The 16,456-nt window shown below is 47.3% G+C and overlaps 1 protein-coding gene across 1 annotated transcript in view; it reads left to right on the top strand.

Annotated features, from left to right (window-relative positions):
- Nucleotides 1-8,276, top strand: part of LOC139054423 (protein Skeletor, isoforms B/C-like) — a 455,133-nt gene extending 446,857 nt beyond the window's left edge. Inside the window, exons 20-21 of the mRNA XM_070531374.1 lie at nt 6,636-6,802; nt 6,859-8,276. Coding sequence (XP_070387475.1) covers nt 6,636-6,802; nt 6,859-7,002 — 311 coding nt within the window. The 3' untranslated portion in view covers nt 7,003-8,276. The remainder of the gene's footprint in view (nt 1-6,635; nt 6,803-6,858) is intronic.
- Nucleotides 8,277-16,456: the final 8,180 nt, after the last annotated feature.

Genomic DNA, 16,456 nt, shown 5'->3' with positions numbered 1-16,456 from the left:
GCCATGTACGCCACGTTGGCAAAGAATGATTTGCCCTGATCCCTCAGCAGCTGCTCCGAGCTATTTGAGAAGAGGTAGGAAAATTGCTCCGGGAGGGCGGCTGACACAGCGGCTTCGGTGTTAAGTTTTCCAAACTCTCCTTCAATGATAACCGTTGCGATCGGTAAACAGACACTCTCCTTCTCGGCCACTTGCCGTATCCTAACGCACTCTCCCGTAAAATCACTCGAGGAGACGAAAGACGGGTGAACAACGTCCATAGTTGCTGCAGAGTCCCGCAGTGCTCGGCACTTCTTGCCGTTTACCTTAATTTCCTGCACATAGGGCTCCAATAGACGTATGTTCTTGTGAGTTTCCTGTATCGTTGCAAAAGCAATTCTCTCTGGGCAGCTTGCAGCGATATGCCCTTGCTTTTTGCAATTGTAGCAGGTTAACGGTTTCCGTTTTTCAAAAGAACGCGTCATTTCGTTTCGCTGTTTCGGACCATCGTCATCATTCTGAGATGCATTCTGTCCATCCCTTACAGTTTCTTTGGGAAGGGACTCGTCGTCCCGAAACTCGCGACGCGTGATTTCCTTCCGTTCGTCGGGCTTCCCGTAAAACCCATCTCTTCTATCTGCTTTTTCTATGCGCACTGCCTTGCTGTGCAAGCTGCGGCGGGTGTAATACTCTTCCGCTAACTCTGCTGCCTTGTTTAGCTTAACCTCCTTTAGCCTATCTTGCAGCCAGAGCCGGACATCCTCATCAATGCAACGGTAGAACTGCTCCAACGCGATGCATTCGACAATTTTGTCGCGGTCGTCGTAAACCTCTTCGCCCTTCAGCCATTCCACCAGGTCGGCTTTTAGACGAAACGCGAAGTCAACATTCGACTCCTTACCCTTTTTTGCATACCGGAACCTCTGCCGGAAAGCTTCGGGCGACAATTTGTACTTCCGCAGTAGCGCTTCCTTCACATCACTGTAGCTCTCAAACGCCTCTTTCGATAAGCAAGTTATTACGTCTGATGCCTCCCCAGGAAGCAACGCTAACAGATTCTGTGCCCAAAGGGATCGCTCAATGCTATTCCGTTCACACACGTGCTCAAATTTCACGAGGTATTTGGCCATATCCTCTCCGACGACAAAGGGTGGAAGTTGATCGCGTATTCTTGGAACGTTAGAAGTGAGACTAGGCGCTGGCGAGCTATTTCGGGTCTCCAACTCTTTCATTTTAAGCTCGTGCTCACGAATCTCTCTCCTTTCCTCCATGCAACGTTCCTTCTCCCTCTTTTCCTCCTCGCGACGTTGCTGTTCTCTCCTTTCCTCCTCTTCGCGACGTTCCTGTTCTCTCCTTTCCTCCCTTTCCCGTCGTTCATTGATATCCGCCCAGGCCTCAGCGGCCTCCTCAGCCGTTACGTCCCCAGTCCTCATGACCTCAAGGATCGCATTCTTTCTTTTGGTTGAGCCCAACTCAATGCCCAACTCCTCACAAATTTCGAGAAGTTCCTTCACCTTGTACTTCTCCATCGTTCACACTGTCCTCCTGCTGTTTACCCTTTTTGAATATACCTGCCGTACGCTACTATAACACTACTAGTAAGACATATGCAAGTATATCACACACTGCCCTGTTTACCCCCTCAGCATCCCCTGGTTTTCAAAACACTCTTACTAGGCTTGAAACACACAAGGTTATCACAATGCAACACCAAATCCTTCCCTAAGCTACTATAACCTGTGTCAGAGAAAGTCTGGTGTTTGAGGTAAACTTCAGGCACTCACCGCGCCGAGGTAGCTGATGCCGGTCAATCCCGTAGCTGCCATCCAGTGTTACGACACCCAACCGGTGCCACCAGTGTTACGAACTTGTACCGCTGCACCACGATTACGGCTTTGTGGTCCCGTAGCGCTCGTCACCCGTTTCGTGACAGAGCGTTGGTAGCGATGACTCCGAGCCTGGCGTCGATGAGAATAACAAAAGGGACTTTATACATTATATACAGGTTATCATACAGGACATGAACGGGTCGGCACTGGGGCCGAGTGCTCACAACAAACGCGACTGTTCTCGCACGACGACGTCCGGCGAAAACGCGTGACACATTTCACCCCAGTCGGGAGCGACACTCTCTCCCGGTGAGGTCGGCGGATCCTGTTTTCGAGCGGCGTGTCGCTGCTTTTATAATCCCCGAGGCCCATTGTCACTCAAACGGCCCAATACAAAGTCAGCACACGACGGTCGTCCGAGGGGTCCAACCAGCGACCGCGCTGGCCACCCGGTTCAAAGTTCGCGCGCGCGGTGACCTCCAGGCAAGGGAGGTGCGGCGCCGGGCTGTCGGGCACACGCGGACACGTCCAAACACGCTGCTCGCCGAGGCTTCTCCCGCACGACGGCGCAGCATCTTGTCTTGTGAAGGGAGAATTATGGCGCTCGCAGGATAGATTCCGCATCTTGCAGATTCGGAATCCGGGCTTGTGGTAATGGCACAACAGGCCGTCAAAAGTCGCGAATGGGATTCTCTGGATCGTCTTCAGACTCGGTTCGGCCGAAGAGTTTGGCGGCGTATGACTCGACAGGCTGTAGTCGCGTGCCCGCCGCGATGTCCGGCTCGCTTTTCCCCTCTCCCGCTCGGTCCGAGAAGCCGCTGCGAAGCCTGCCGTTATGTTTGACGCTTTCCTTCTTCCCTTCGAAAGTTTCAGAAAACTGTTGTTGTTGTGTGACTTCATGTCACAAGTACAGTGTCTGTATCAGCTGCACAGAATTTTATTTAAAGAAAAGGTGAATTTTGTAAGGATATTTCCCGATCGAGATTCTATGAAGTGGTCTTTTTGTGACTACTAGGAACTCGGTAGCGCGAAAAATTTGGCAGATAAGTAATAACCACATCCTTAATAATCCCGTAATTAGTACTTATAGAGGAAGCACTTCAATTCAAGAATTCAGGACTCAAAGTCATATTATTAACTCAACAAAAGCTTCTTAAACAAAATTGTTTTGGGTGCTACAACCTACAGTACTTCGGCAGTGCGGGCTGCGCCCAGTATATGGCAGCACTGAAAGAAATATGAAATAGTGGACCAGTGACGTTGATCCCTTAATCCTCTCCATTGCGAGTGCAAACCAACAGTAGTGCAAACTTTCGCTGGCACGGGCTTCATTGCGGCCTTTTCTTTCTTTTTTTTTTATGGTGACGCCAAGAATCGACGCGAAGCGTGCTCTATTCTGTTCCCAATCTACCGGTGGTGCCGCAGCTCGGATAATCACGTTTGTCCGTATAGCAGCAAATGAAAAATAAAAGCTTTATTGATCAGAATGAAGAGAACTCGTAATTGCCATAGCATTGGCGCCCGCGCAGCGGGGAGGCAGGTAGCGTTTTCTAATAGGGTGGGAAGGTCAGCGTCACTGACAATTTAATTTTCGTTTTCGTTCAGGGCTGCGTGCCATAGTACCTACGACGATTTTTGTGAAGTTGTTGTTGGGCAAGATATGAATGTCGAGCTTCAATTTTTCAAATGCAATATTGTCGCTAAAATTGGTAATTAAAACTTTATTATAAAGATATTTTTGTTACTTGTACGTGAGTCATATTTTCCACGATGCCGCATTTGTATTGGCTGCCAAGCCTTACAGTCTGACAGATGTGCACATAGGCTTATCACACGTTATCAGTGCAGCATGCTGTGTTATTTGGAGCAGGAAAAACGGCGTGTATATTTGCTGCATTCGCGATCTCCGGGAAAGAAAGCGAAGGAGAGGGGGACCTGGGAAACGTGCGCGGTATCCAAGGCGGCTGTACTGGTGGTGAAACCCGGAAATTGTCGATATCCTCTCCTTCCTCGACTACATTAGGGGGGGGGGGGGGTGACAGAAGACCTATGGGCCCCGAGTGCCAGACGACCTAGCTACGCCACTGGCATCAGGTAACAGCAGCTTTGTCGAAGAATGGTGGGCAGATTGTTATAGAAAAACTGGCCACTCTGTATACGCAATGCCTCATGACCTCGAGCGTGCCGGAATCTCGGGAGAACACTAACATTATCCTAATCCATAAGAAAGGGGACGCCGATGACTTGAAAACTTATTGACCGATCAGCTTACTGTCCGTTGCCTACAAAGTATTTACTAAGGTAATTGCAAATAGAATCAGGAACACCTTAGACTTCCGTCAATCAAAGGACCAGACAGGATTCCGTAAAGGCTACTCAACACTAGATCATATTCACACTATCAATCAGGTGATAGAGAAATGTGCGGTATATAACCAACCCTTATATACAGCTTTCATTGATTACGAGAAAGCGTTTGATTCAGTGGAAACCTCAGCAGTCATGGAGGCATTACGGAATCAGGGTGTAGAGGAGCTGTATGTCAAAGTACTGAAAGACATCTATAGCGGCTCCACAGCCACCGTAGTCCTCCATAAAGAAAGCAACAAAATCCCAATAAAGAAGGCGTCAGGCAGGGAGATACGATTTCTCCAATGTTATTCACGGCGTGTTTACAAGAGGTATTCAGAGACCTGGATTGGGAAGAATTTGGGATAATAGTTAGTGGAGAATACCTTAGTAACTTGCGATTCGCTAATGATATTGCCTTCCTTAGTAACTCAGGTGACCAATTGCAATGCATGCTCAGTGACCTTGAGAGGCAAAGTAGAAGGGTGGGTCTAAACATTAATCTGCAGAAAACTAAAGTAATGTTTAACATTCTTGGAAGAGAACAGCAGTTTACGATAGGTAGCAAGCTACTGAGAGTGGTAAGGGAATACATCTACTTAGGGCAGGTAGTGACCGCGGATGCGGATCATGAGACTCAAATAATCAGAACAATAAGAATGGGCTGGGGTGTGTTTGGCAGGCATCGTGACATCATGAACAGCAAATTGCCATTATCCCTCAAAAGAAAAGTGTATAACAGCTGTGTCTTACTAGTACTCACGTACGGGGCAGAAACCTGGAGGCTTACGAAAAGGGTTCTACTTAAATTGAGGACGACGCAACGAGCTATGGAAAGAAGAATGATAGGTGTAATGTTAAGGGATAAGAAAAGAGCTGATTGGGTGAGGGAACAAACGCGAGGTAATGACATCTTAGTTGAAATCAAGAAAAAGACATGGGCATGGGCAGGACATGTAAGGAGGAGGGAAGATAACCGATGGTCATTAAGGGTTACGGATTGGATTCTAAGGGAAGGGAAGCGTAGCAGGGGGCGGCAGAAAGTTAGGTGGGCGTATGATATTAAGAAGTTTGAAGGGACGACATGGCCACAATCAGTACATGACCGGGGTAGTCGGAGAAGTAGGAAAGAGGCCTTTGCCCTGCAGTGGGCGTAACCAGCCTGATGATGATGATGATGATTGGTCAAAAGTTTTTGGGCTGCACCCACTTGCCTGTCCTGCGACGTTACAAGACCTCGAAAACTAAGCGCGTCGAAGTGATGCGCACGCATTAAAGATGCATTATATGCCGAACAAAACTGAATTTTATTCTGAATAGCCGCGGGCTGCCCCGTTCTGAAAGGAATAAAAATGTCTACCGCCGATCGCTCAGGCACTGGCTACTTGCACCTGCCGGAGAGCGTTGGTTTATTTGCGTCCACTAAACCTTTTTGCGAGGCCGTGTAACGTTTTTAAGCACTTTCGGCACGTTTGCGACCTCGCTCTGCCAACTCTTCTTTGCTGAGGATCCGTTTTAGCGGCATCCTTAACCTTCCGTTGCATGCCGCCGCGAGTTTCGACCAGCCACCTCAATACAAGTAAGGGAAAGTGGACCAATCGCAGACGGCGGCACCGCCCGCTCCAGGCGGTTATCGATTTTCAGTGCACTGGCTCGGCCCCATAATCACTCTCCGCTTGAGCGTGCACCTCGCCTCTTGTCAGCCAATTAGGTAAAACAAGCCGCTCACTGTATGCAATATTATTCGTTTTTAAAGCAAACAAAAGTTACCTTCTATAAACAAGGGGAGCGTTTGGTTGGTCGGTTCAGAGAACCCTGCGGGTCGCCGTCCGAGTCTTGCGTCGGCGGTCACGCAAATTTGACGTCAGGAGATTGGAATAAAAACATATTAGGATAGTTTAACGTAATACGGCCCATGCATTCAGTCTATTTATTCCATGCCCTTTGATATACCATGCCCTATAAAAATAACATGTCAGGTATTTCTCAGCACATGCGCAAAAACAAATTTGGAGAATTTTTACCATTTATCATTTCGATAAGCATGTCCCACAACGAATGTACTTGCAGAGTTCAGAGCTACCTTCATATTAGTACTCCTTTAAGATTATCAGAATTGTTGCTGTTCAGTAATGATACCATTTCCCTGTCATCTGATGACAATGTCGATGTTGTTATAAAAAATAAATATTCTACTAAGGTTATGAACAAGAGCCGAAAATCTTGTCTGACTGCAGACCCTAAGAAATAAACTCTTGTGATTTTCTGGCAGAAAAGGAAATACATTGAGCTCAAGGTAGTCTTCATTCCCGTAGCTAATATAGCGTGAGCAGCAGACCGCAGTAAGCGTACAGCCCATGTGAACAGGCGCGGCCAACAGCAAGAAATGGGTGTGGGGTGCGCGCCAGCTGGCAATTTAGGGCGGAACCTTTCGTGTCTCTCGAAGGCGGCTCATAGTGATCTCTGACTGCGACGCAGGTACGGGCCGCTATTGCGAGTGGAAGCACAAGACGGTGGACATGAGCGACGAGTCGAAATCCTGGGAGAACTTCAAGCAAACGTTGAGGCTACAGTGTGACCGCGGTCAGCCCGGAACATTTACCTGGACTCCGGACAAGGATACGCCCGGCCTTGTCTACTACCAGGTGCTGCTGGCCTTTTCGAAACGAGCAGGTGCGCTGACTGTGGCTCTCTGTTTCAGTGCTTCACCCACTACTATCTGGGCTGGAGGATCGTGGTCACTGACCCGGAAGAAACGGAAGAAGCGATGGACCCGATGGAAAGCGGCGCCAGCCGAGCGCTGCCGGTGCTCTTCTGGCTCGCCTTCGTCGTCTCGCGGTACTAGCGGCGTTCCTCTGTTTTCAGAGCTCTGAACAGGACGTGCCAAGACTTTCTTCGAGCACTTCTCTGCGCTGCTCGTCTCGCTCGCATATAGCTTCTTTGTTTTGCATATTGCGTAATTTCAAACACAGCTGTGGGCAGTTTCGCAAGCGGCAACCACTAAAGGCACACACGGCGTGTTGCAACAGCGAGGACAGAAATGTCTCCTGCTGGGGGATGTGCGGCGCTCTTTCTGACCACCGAGTGGCAGCGTTTCGGTTCAGCAGTTAAGTGAAGAAATAAACAAACACAGGCAATCCACTCGATGAAGGACGAACGCTGCCACTGTGTGTTGACAGTCTAGGCGACGAACGCCTTCATTTCTTATTCGTTTGTTTGTGCGTGTGCATATGTGTGACGCCATGTGCGAAGCGTCACATAGCGTGGACGCCTCGTTTGGTGCACGCTTCTCGCCAAATATTCTGAAGGAATATGTGATAATCCTGAGCTCTTTGTTATGTCCTCTTTGTGTTTTACGTTTCAAGTTAAAAAAAATTCCGATAGGCCCAGTTGTGCCCTAAGTAAGTCGCTTTCGCCGTCTGTGCCAGGCACCTGCATTGTTTCATGTGTGATATCACTTGTGCAGGCATTCTTTCAGGCTGCCCATTGCGTAGCAAAAAAAATCATCAGCAATAGTCGTTGCGCATTGTGTCAAATAATTATGCTAACAACGATGCGAAATATATGTCTGGACATTACATTAAATAATATATCCGTTAAAATCGCGCAGAGTGCATATGAATTTTCTATTTTCTACGTCAATTATGTGTGCTCGTGCATTTCTCTAGTTTTTAAATTTCGGACATTATTTTTGATTGTTTGCCTGGTGTTGAACCCAATCGTTCTGCCTCAAGTAAATGAGCTTGAGTTGTCCCGTATCGTGCACGGACACCATCAGCAGCAAGTAGCCGGCCATGCAGTCGTGGACAATGTGAAGCGGACCATACCAGCCTGCGGAAATATTCATGACGTGGAAGGGCGCGTCATGAAAGACCAGTGTACAATGTCATCAGCAGTGTTGCATACAAGACTCTATAAAAAGTTGTTCTGCTCCCTGTGTTGCATGTGCCACGGCCAAGACATCTACACCACGAGATGGGCGATTTTTCTCCTAGGACCGCCTTCGAAAGTGCTTGCCTACGGATTTTGTGCGTTATTTGAAAACGCCAATCCACACCACATTTCTTACTCTAAAGCAAAAGTGATAATAAATGTACCCCAGGATCTCTTCAAAAATGCTATGTGCAGTAGATCCCTTCTCTCATCCGTCTATATATATATATATATATATATATATATATATATATATATATATATATATATATATATATATATATATATATTGTGACGTGGTAGTGACAGTGAAGAGAGCAGCAAAACTGTGAATGGCGAAACTAGTAGTTTATTGGCCGAACCTGTGCCCCCTAAAGCAGGCTACACTCAAAGAACAACGACAGCGGCGAACACAGTCGGCGATCGTTGAAAATCTCATCTGCCGGTCAAGCGCGTCGGCTTTCATACACAAGTCATCGAAGCTTCCAGAGTAATCCATGGTCCCCACTTGTCTTTCAGAAAGTTCTACACAATTCGCGTCGCACATGCGATCAGATTACGCAAGCTTCGGTGACTACAGAACCATTAACAACATTCGAGAAACTTCCGATACATGCGGGCGCGTCCTACACTGAGCGATAACATTTGTTAGACGGTGAAAAACGCTCAGCCGAAAACGGTAAACAAGTCCCCGTGTCAACAGGCAGCTTTAGTACTGCGTACGTAGCGTACGCAACGGCGCTGCGCAAGTAAGATCGCTACGTTCTGCAAAGTGCGCATGTGCAGAACGCAACACGAACGGTGCGTGATGCGTACGCGGCCGCTGCGTGCGCACGCATCCGATTCTTGCATGCGTACGTAGGGAGCCTTTCGTGCTGCGCTCGTGGTTCTTGTTTGTTCGGGGGAGCGTGAGACAAATGAGTTTCCCAAAATGGCAACGTCTAAGGCGACCAGCGCAAGGCTGTACTTCTCAATGGCCTACGGTTTGGCTTTGCTGCGTGAAGTGAACGCGCAGAAGCCATTCCCGGAACCTGCAGGGTGAGAATGCATAGCAAAAATAGGAAATTTGTTTTTAAGAAAGCGTTCAGTGTGTGCTGGTTGCGCGAAAGGCTCGACCTGATTTTGGTGCAGTTCGTCGCAAATGAACGTGCCAGCCTCAGAAAGTAAGTACTCGCTTTTATTTTTCTCGATACGATTCGTGTATTTCATCCGTATTAAAAGTAGAGTCTCTTAATACCTAAATATAGTTCGACGAAGCGGTAACGCACCCACACGTTACATCACGTTAGCGAGATCAGCAGCGTCTTGTTCGACCGACGGTTCGACGTACTGGCGGACGCGGCCAATGCGGTCCGACGCGCCCGGCGTCTAACGTTCGCCCTCTTACCTACGTAGGCATTTCGCACCCACGCACGCGCGCGCGCACTCTCACTCACTCACTCACTCACTCACTCACTCACTCACACACACACACACACACACACACACACACACACACACACACACACACACACACACACACACACACACACACACACACACACACACACACACACACACACACACACACACACACACACACACACACACACACACACACACACACACACACACACACACACACACACACACACACACACACACACACACACACACACACACACACACACACACACACACACACACACACACACACACACACACACACACACACACACACACACACACACACACACACACACACACACACACACACACACACACACACACACACACACACACACACACACACACACACACACACACACACACACACACACACACACACACACACACACACACACACACACACACACACACACACACACACACACACACACACACACACACACACACACACACACACACACACACACACACACACACACACACACACACACACACACACACACACACACACACACACACACACACACACACACACACACACACACACACACACACACACACACACACACACACACACACTGACGGCAGCGACCGATCAGATGTGGTAATTAAACTTGTGGAGAAGGGTGGCGCAATAGTAATATTGGATAAGGTGGACTACCCAAAAGAAGGATATCAGTATATATGGACTTCACGGAATTTGCTGAGCCCTACTAAATTGTTTTGAATCAGACATAAACCGCAAATTCACTGCATAAGAAAGGGAAAATATCTAGGGACATGCTTAAAGCAATGCAGCCGATTCAGCCTGCCCCAGGTCGTTTTTGTTTCCTTCCTGATATCCAGAAAACTAACCAGCCCGGTCGCCTTATTGTCTGAAACAATGGCATGATAAACGAAATAATTTCAAGTGCCTTGGAGTTCATAATTAAGGACACAGTTCCGACGATTCCATCTTAAATTCATGACGCCATCCATTTTCTTCGCATAACTAGATTCGAGATCCCTAAAGAAAACTTCCTCGTTACAATGGATGTAGTGTCCCTATACACAAACATACCACAAACAAGCGGCATTGACGCGATGGTCAATGCTTACAAGAAGGCAAACACGCCTGTAAGTATGGACGAGGGCACGCTGTGAACGCTATTGCGGTCAGTACTAGGGTACAATAACTTCAAATTTCACCAGAAACACTTTCTCCACATAAGCGGAACAGCAATGGCCACGAAGGTGGCTAATAATTATGCGAATATATTTATGGCATTGCTTGAAGAACCCTTTTTTGTGGCCACACCTTTGAAGCCGCTCATCTACAAAAGGTCGTTAGCATATTCTTTACTTGGCTCCACGGCGAAGAAAGTCTTCTTAGATTCGTAGCAGATCTTAATTCAGTTCTCCCATCAATCTATTGCTTCATAGCGGGATTATACCTACTGACTGGCTTGATTGGGAATTATCGCCCGGTTTCTATTACGTGCACAATGTGCAAGGTCCTGGAACACATAATTGCTGAGGAGTTCAGTATATAGAAAATAATGTTTTCTACAGTAAGCAGCATGGCTTTCGAAGAAGTCTATCAACTGTGACCCAACTGTTTGAAACTATCCACAGCTTTGCTGAGGCAGTCAACTCGAAAGCGCATGTTGACGTAATTTCAATTGATATGTCAAAGGCATTCGATAAGTTCTGTCACAGCAAGCTGATCAGCAAGCTTTATGACTTTGGGGTCAACGAGCAAATTATTAATTGGATTCAAGCGTACTTGACAAATCGACTGCAATTTGTTGAAATTAATGGCCAACACTCCCAAAGTTTACCCGTTTCTTCTGGTGTACCTCAACGGCCTGTGTTGGGACCGATATTATTCTTGATTTACATTAATGATATAGCCGAGCATATAGATACTAGTGTTGACGTTCGTTTATTTGCGGACGATTGTATATTGTACTGCCCAGTGAAATCAATAGATGATCAAAATTATTGAATAAATACTTGGAAGGAATCCACAACTGGTGCTCCAAATGGAATATGGAAATTAATTTTGAAAAGGTCGCGGGTATGACTGTCTCGAACAAGAAAATACCACTGTGTTTTAATTACTTTGGAGGCAACAAACAATAGCCCGCACGACAAAACTAAAGTATGTTGGTGTCACCATCTCAAATAACCTCAATTGGAAGAATCATGTAAACAACATATGTGGATCTGCTCAGCGAAAACATGGATTTTTTAAAAGAAAATTGGCGCAAGCAACGCCTGCAGTTAAGGCCAACACAGCCGTTGTACGCCCTTCTTTGGAATATGGTAGTGTTATATGGGATCCTCACCAGCAATATCAGATTAACCAACTTTAACGCATTCAGAGACTTGCAGTACGGTTTATATTTTCAGCGTATCGCAAAACACAGTACGTGAACCCTTTGCTCGCTAGCGCAGATTTATCGTCACTGGCAACACGCAGAAAAATCGCACGACTGAAGTTTTTGTACCAGCTCTCTACTAATACATTTAACTGAGATCAGTCGCGCTATTTGTTGCGTCCTGGCAGAGTCTCACCCCGTGTGAATCAGCCTTATGTTTTTATGCCTTACAATGCCAGAATTGATGTTTTTAAATATTATCTCCTTGTTAAGACAATTGAAGACTGGAATGGCCTTGATGTACAGATTTTTGATGACACAATGACTGTACAATCGTTTGAACGGAAGCTGGAAATGTACCTCTCGTGATGTATTTATTTTTCATTGCTTGATGTGTTGACAAAATGTGTCAATCCTCCCACCCTGTACCAGCCCGAAAAGGGCTAACAGTATTCGAAATAACCATTTCTCTCAACTTATCATGAATTCCTTCTGTCATCAGACAGCAATCAATGGTTGATTGCCGGTTTCCCACTTCCCACGTAATGTGTCCTTCACACTTAGGCCCTGTATTCATGATCACGAGATTATTTTGCTCACAAAGGTCCAGCATTGACTTCCCGTTATTGTCGGTATAGCCATCTAAATCCTGTATGTGGGCATTCATGTCACCTAATAGGACAATTTGAGCACCACTCCCGAAACCCCTAATATCAGCGCTTATGCATTCCACTAACTCTTTATTTTTCTCTGTGCAATATTTTCCGGTCCACAAATACGTAACGCACAGCCAAGTTTCTTTCCCACTCATTGTACCTGATAACCAAAGATGCTCTTGACATTATGAATTTAATCTTTTCCATTTGGCTCCCTGATGGATGAGCGTTCCGACTCCCCCTCCCTTTTTTTCCGACTTAGTTCTGTTGCACCCTTCCCAAACATAATTGTCAATAACTGGTGGCTCTTCTGAGTCTGTAAGGTGCGTTTCTGTAACCGCATACACCCCTATTTGTTCTCTGTGTAACTGCTCCTCAATCTCTGCCCACTTTTCCTTTCTTCTGCCGCCCTGCATGTTTATGTAACCTATTGCATGGCGAGCTCTTTTGCTTCTTTTCCTCCTTTTTCTATTATCGACGGCGATGCTCTTCTGATGTTCCCCTAGGGGACCTTCTTCATTACTACCTACGCTGACCTCCTGAGCGCCCGCGGGCCCCCTAAAAAGCAACAGCGCGACCACCAAGTCGCCAGCCCACTTCTCGTGCCAACCTGTAATTGAAGTGGATCCCGTCTCGTTTAAAACCACCGCAACTTCTCACTTCCCTGTTTACTTCGACAACCTCGAAGCATTTCTCTCGGCTCATTTTCCATATTGCCTCATTAGCAGCCACTACGGCTCTTTGTACATGAATGTCACGCACAGGCACCTCCGGCACCGTGCACACCACGATCTGCACCTGAGGGGATAGCTCACGCAAGTCGTCCACCCCCTTCGCCAAGCGCTGGGCTAGTCCTGGCCCTTTCCTGTTTAGGACGTCATTTAGCCCACCTGCTACTATGACAAGGTTGCGCACCTGAGAATTTTCCGCGAGCTTTTCTTTTGCTCGCTCCATGACAGAATCCAGTGTGCGCCCTGGAAATGTCCCTACCGCCACTCTTTTGTCGCCTTTCACCTCTCCACAATTGCTTTTGAGCACCCAGCCAGGTTTGAATCGCCTGCAATAATCACCCTTTCACTCTCTCCTACCTCTGCCTGCTTCCCTTTGTCATTTCCCGCGTGATTCGGACTCGACAAGGGGCATTGTCCCCTGGGCTCCTGCTTTTTCCGCGTAGCGGCCTGAAGGTAGGTGCTGCTCTTTCCAGCTAACCCTTCATCACCCTGCCTGCGTTCCACGTATTTGTCTGACCCTCCCGCGCCTGTCGCGTCGGGGGTCTGCGTTCCATTGTCACGTACATTCTCGCTCACAATGGCGGGCCTGTTCAGCTTTTCCTCTGCTGCTTCCAGTCTCTTTTCAACTACTTTCCGTGCCTCACGCTCCGTGTTTAGCTCATTTTTGAGCTCTTGCACCTGTTTCAGAAGCTCTTCCTGGAAACTCTCCATTTTCTGCAGCCTAGTATCGACACCACATTGTGTGCCGGTTGATTCGACGCCCTCTCCATTCTCACCTGTTTCCTCATCTGCCTTGAGGGTCACCCCCCGCACTGCCTGCTTTACCGGCTTTCTCGCCATGTATTGCACGGCTTTTTGCAAATACTATAATACTGTATCAATGCAGAGCACGTGCCTTCTACAAAAAAGCGATACGCACAGGATCCAAATCCTCAAAATGCCGCAAAGCAACTCTCACCACTGTTTCAAAAGCAATCAATACCGCGGAGACCGAAGGTATGACACGCTCTCGCACGCGCTCAACCACGCGGCCACGCTCTCACTTTCCTACCAAAACACGCAAAGTAAAACCACTAATAGCTATTTGTTTTGCCACTTCCAAGCTACCATTTAAAGACTACAAACACTCAACGTCCCACCCGGCTGCAAGTGTTGGAGCAAGTCGCACGAAAGGACGCTCTAGCCATCCTGCAAAACCAAATGTACACGAAGCACACCCGCGCACCCGAAATACGAGAGACAAATAAAAAAATAAAAAAGGAAAGAAACGGGAAAACCCCAAATTACTATTTCAATTCAAAAAGCCAGCAAATATAAACAGAAGCAAGCTCAAAGCATGCACAAAAACTTATGATTTCGTCGTCGCCACGGAGCCCCGAAAAACACGTCCATTCGCCACAAAATCCAACCTGGCTACTAGCGCACTCCTCACGAAACGCGGCGATAACTGTAAACTCGGCCTCCACGCTCTCACCCATAGACGGCGGCGCGACGCGGCAGGCCGCAGTTGTGTGTTTTCATCAAGCGGCCGTGGAAGTGGTCTACGGCAAAGAGTTTCCAACAAAAATTACTAGAGGGAACTCTGGCGCTGCAGTCGTTCCACCACCATCGGAATTGTGGGAAGTACATGGATTTGCCTGGTCTTCGTGCTTGTGGATTCATACGTTCTTGTGGCTTTGTATATTACGCTTTATCAATCTTATTGTAAATTTCAGCGCAATATATATAGATTGCGCTGAAGAGAGCATATGCGCATATGCTGCACTTCGAAGAGCATATGCTCTTCGAAGTGCAGAAGAGGGCGGGAACACGCACGATTGCTAATAATTGCAACGATTGAGCTTGTCCAGGTGACCAAATTGAAACGTGCCAAGCGTCTCACGGCACTGGCATGCCCGCGATAAATTTATAAGGGCGTTTCATTCGCGTGTCCATACATGCACCCGTGGCTTAATGGTTTCAATATCATGCTTCTGTGCTAGAGTTCCTGTATTCAAATCCTGTCATCGGACAATATTAATGATGGTTATTTAATTATTTATTACGCAATACACTGTTTAAAACGACGAGTTTACAAAGTGACGCAGCCGTTTGAAGCCAAAAGGACGAAGTTTAGGCAAGTACATGTACTTCCCATAATTCCCATGCTGGCTCAACCGCTCCCATTGCAGCACCCGTAGACACTAGCACCAGAGTTCCCTCTGGTAATTTTTGTAGGGAGCTTTATGGTCTACGGAGTGGCCAGGAGCACATGTTGGCGCCGTTGCTACGCTCGAGCAGTGTAGGCGGCGCCACGGTCGAGGAGGGAACGTGAAAGAGAGGATAAACGAGGAGTGAAGGCGGAGGAGGAGAGTGCCACTACTTTACGAAGTTTAAGGGGTTTTACATGGATCGATGGATGTTATGAGCGTCCCCTTTGGACCGGGGCGGTGGGTTCCGCCACCAAGCTCTTGCTATTATACTGCCTAATGTCCTACCTAGGTTAAACAAAGAAAAAAGAAAAACAAAACACTGTGAACTATCACGCCCAAATTTTCTGATCCCCTATTGCAAACTGTGCTTTTGTACGTCTCCGTCTTTTGTACGTTTTGTACGAAACGCCAAAAGACTCTTTTGCCGTTTCATAAAGTGGAAAGTTGGGCTAGTTCGTGAGTAATCACCATACCTTGCTGTTGAAGCAGCGCACTGACACGGACACAGTGAAGACACACCAGAAAAGCGAGTGCAGTGAGTGTTGTCTTTTCTTGTGTGTCTTCACTGTGTCCGTGTCAGAGCGCTACTTCACCAGCAAGGTATGATGATTTTGCGTTTCCCTACTTTTCTTCCACCAATCCTCCAATCGCCTCTTACTAATGGCTATTGCGGACATGTTTGCTTTACCACTGAACCCAAGGGCTTCAAGGAGGCCAGTGGTGCCTAAATCGACCTCGAGCAGACGTCTTCAAATTCGAATAAAACACGCTCCACAGTTTCCCTAGCTTTACAGCAGCAAACACATGCTTCTTCTTCCTTCTTATATCTCACTTTATAGGCGCGTGTTCTAAGGCATCCCGATCTCGCCTCGAAAAGTAATGAGCTTGCCTTCGAGTAATCATAAATGGTTTCTTTCCTGATTTCGTTTTTTCCTCTTAAGTAGTTACTCATGGCAGGTTTCTTTTCCATTGCCG

The sequence above is a fragment of the Dermacentor albipictus genome, chromosome 1 (genome assembly GCF_038994185.2).
Source record: "Dermacentor albipictus isolate Rhodes 1998 colony chromosome 1, USDA_Dalb.pri_finalv2, whole genome shotgun sequence".
Lineage (NCBI taxonomy): Eukaryota > Metazoa > Arthropoda > Arachnida > Ixodida > Ixodidae > Dermacentor > Dermacentor albipictus.
The sequence above is the reverse complement of the archived record's forward strand: the minus strand, read 5'-3'. Positions and strand labels throughout refer to the sequence as shown.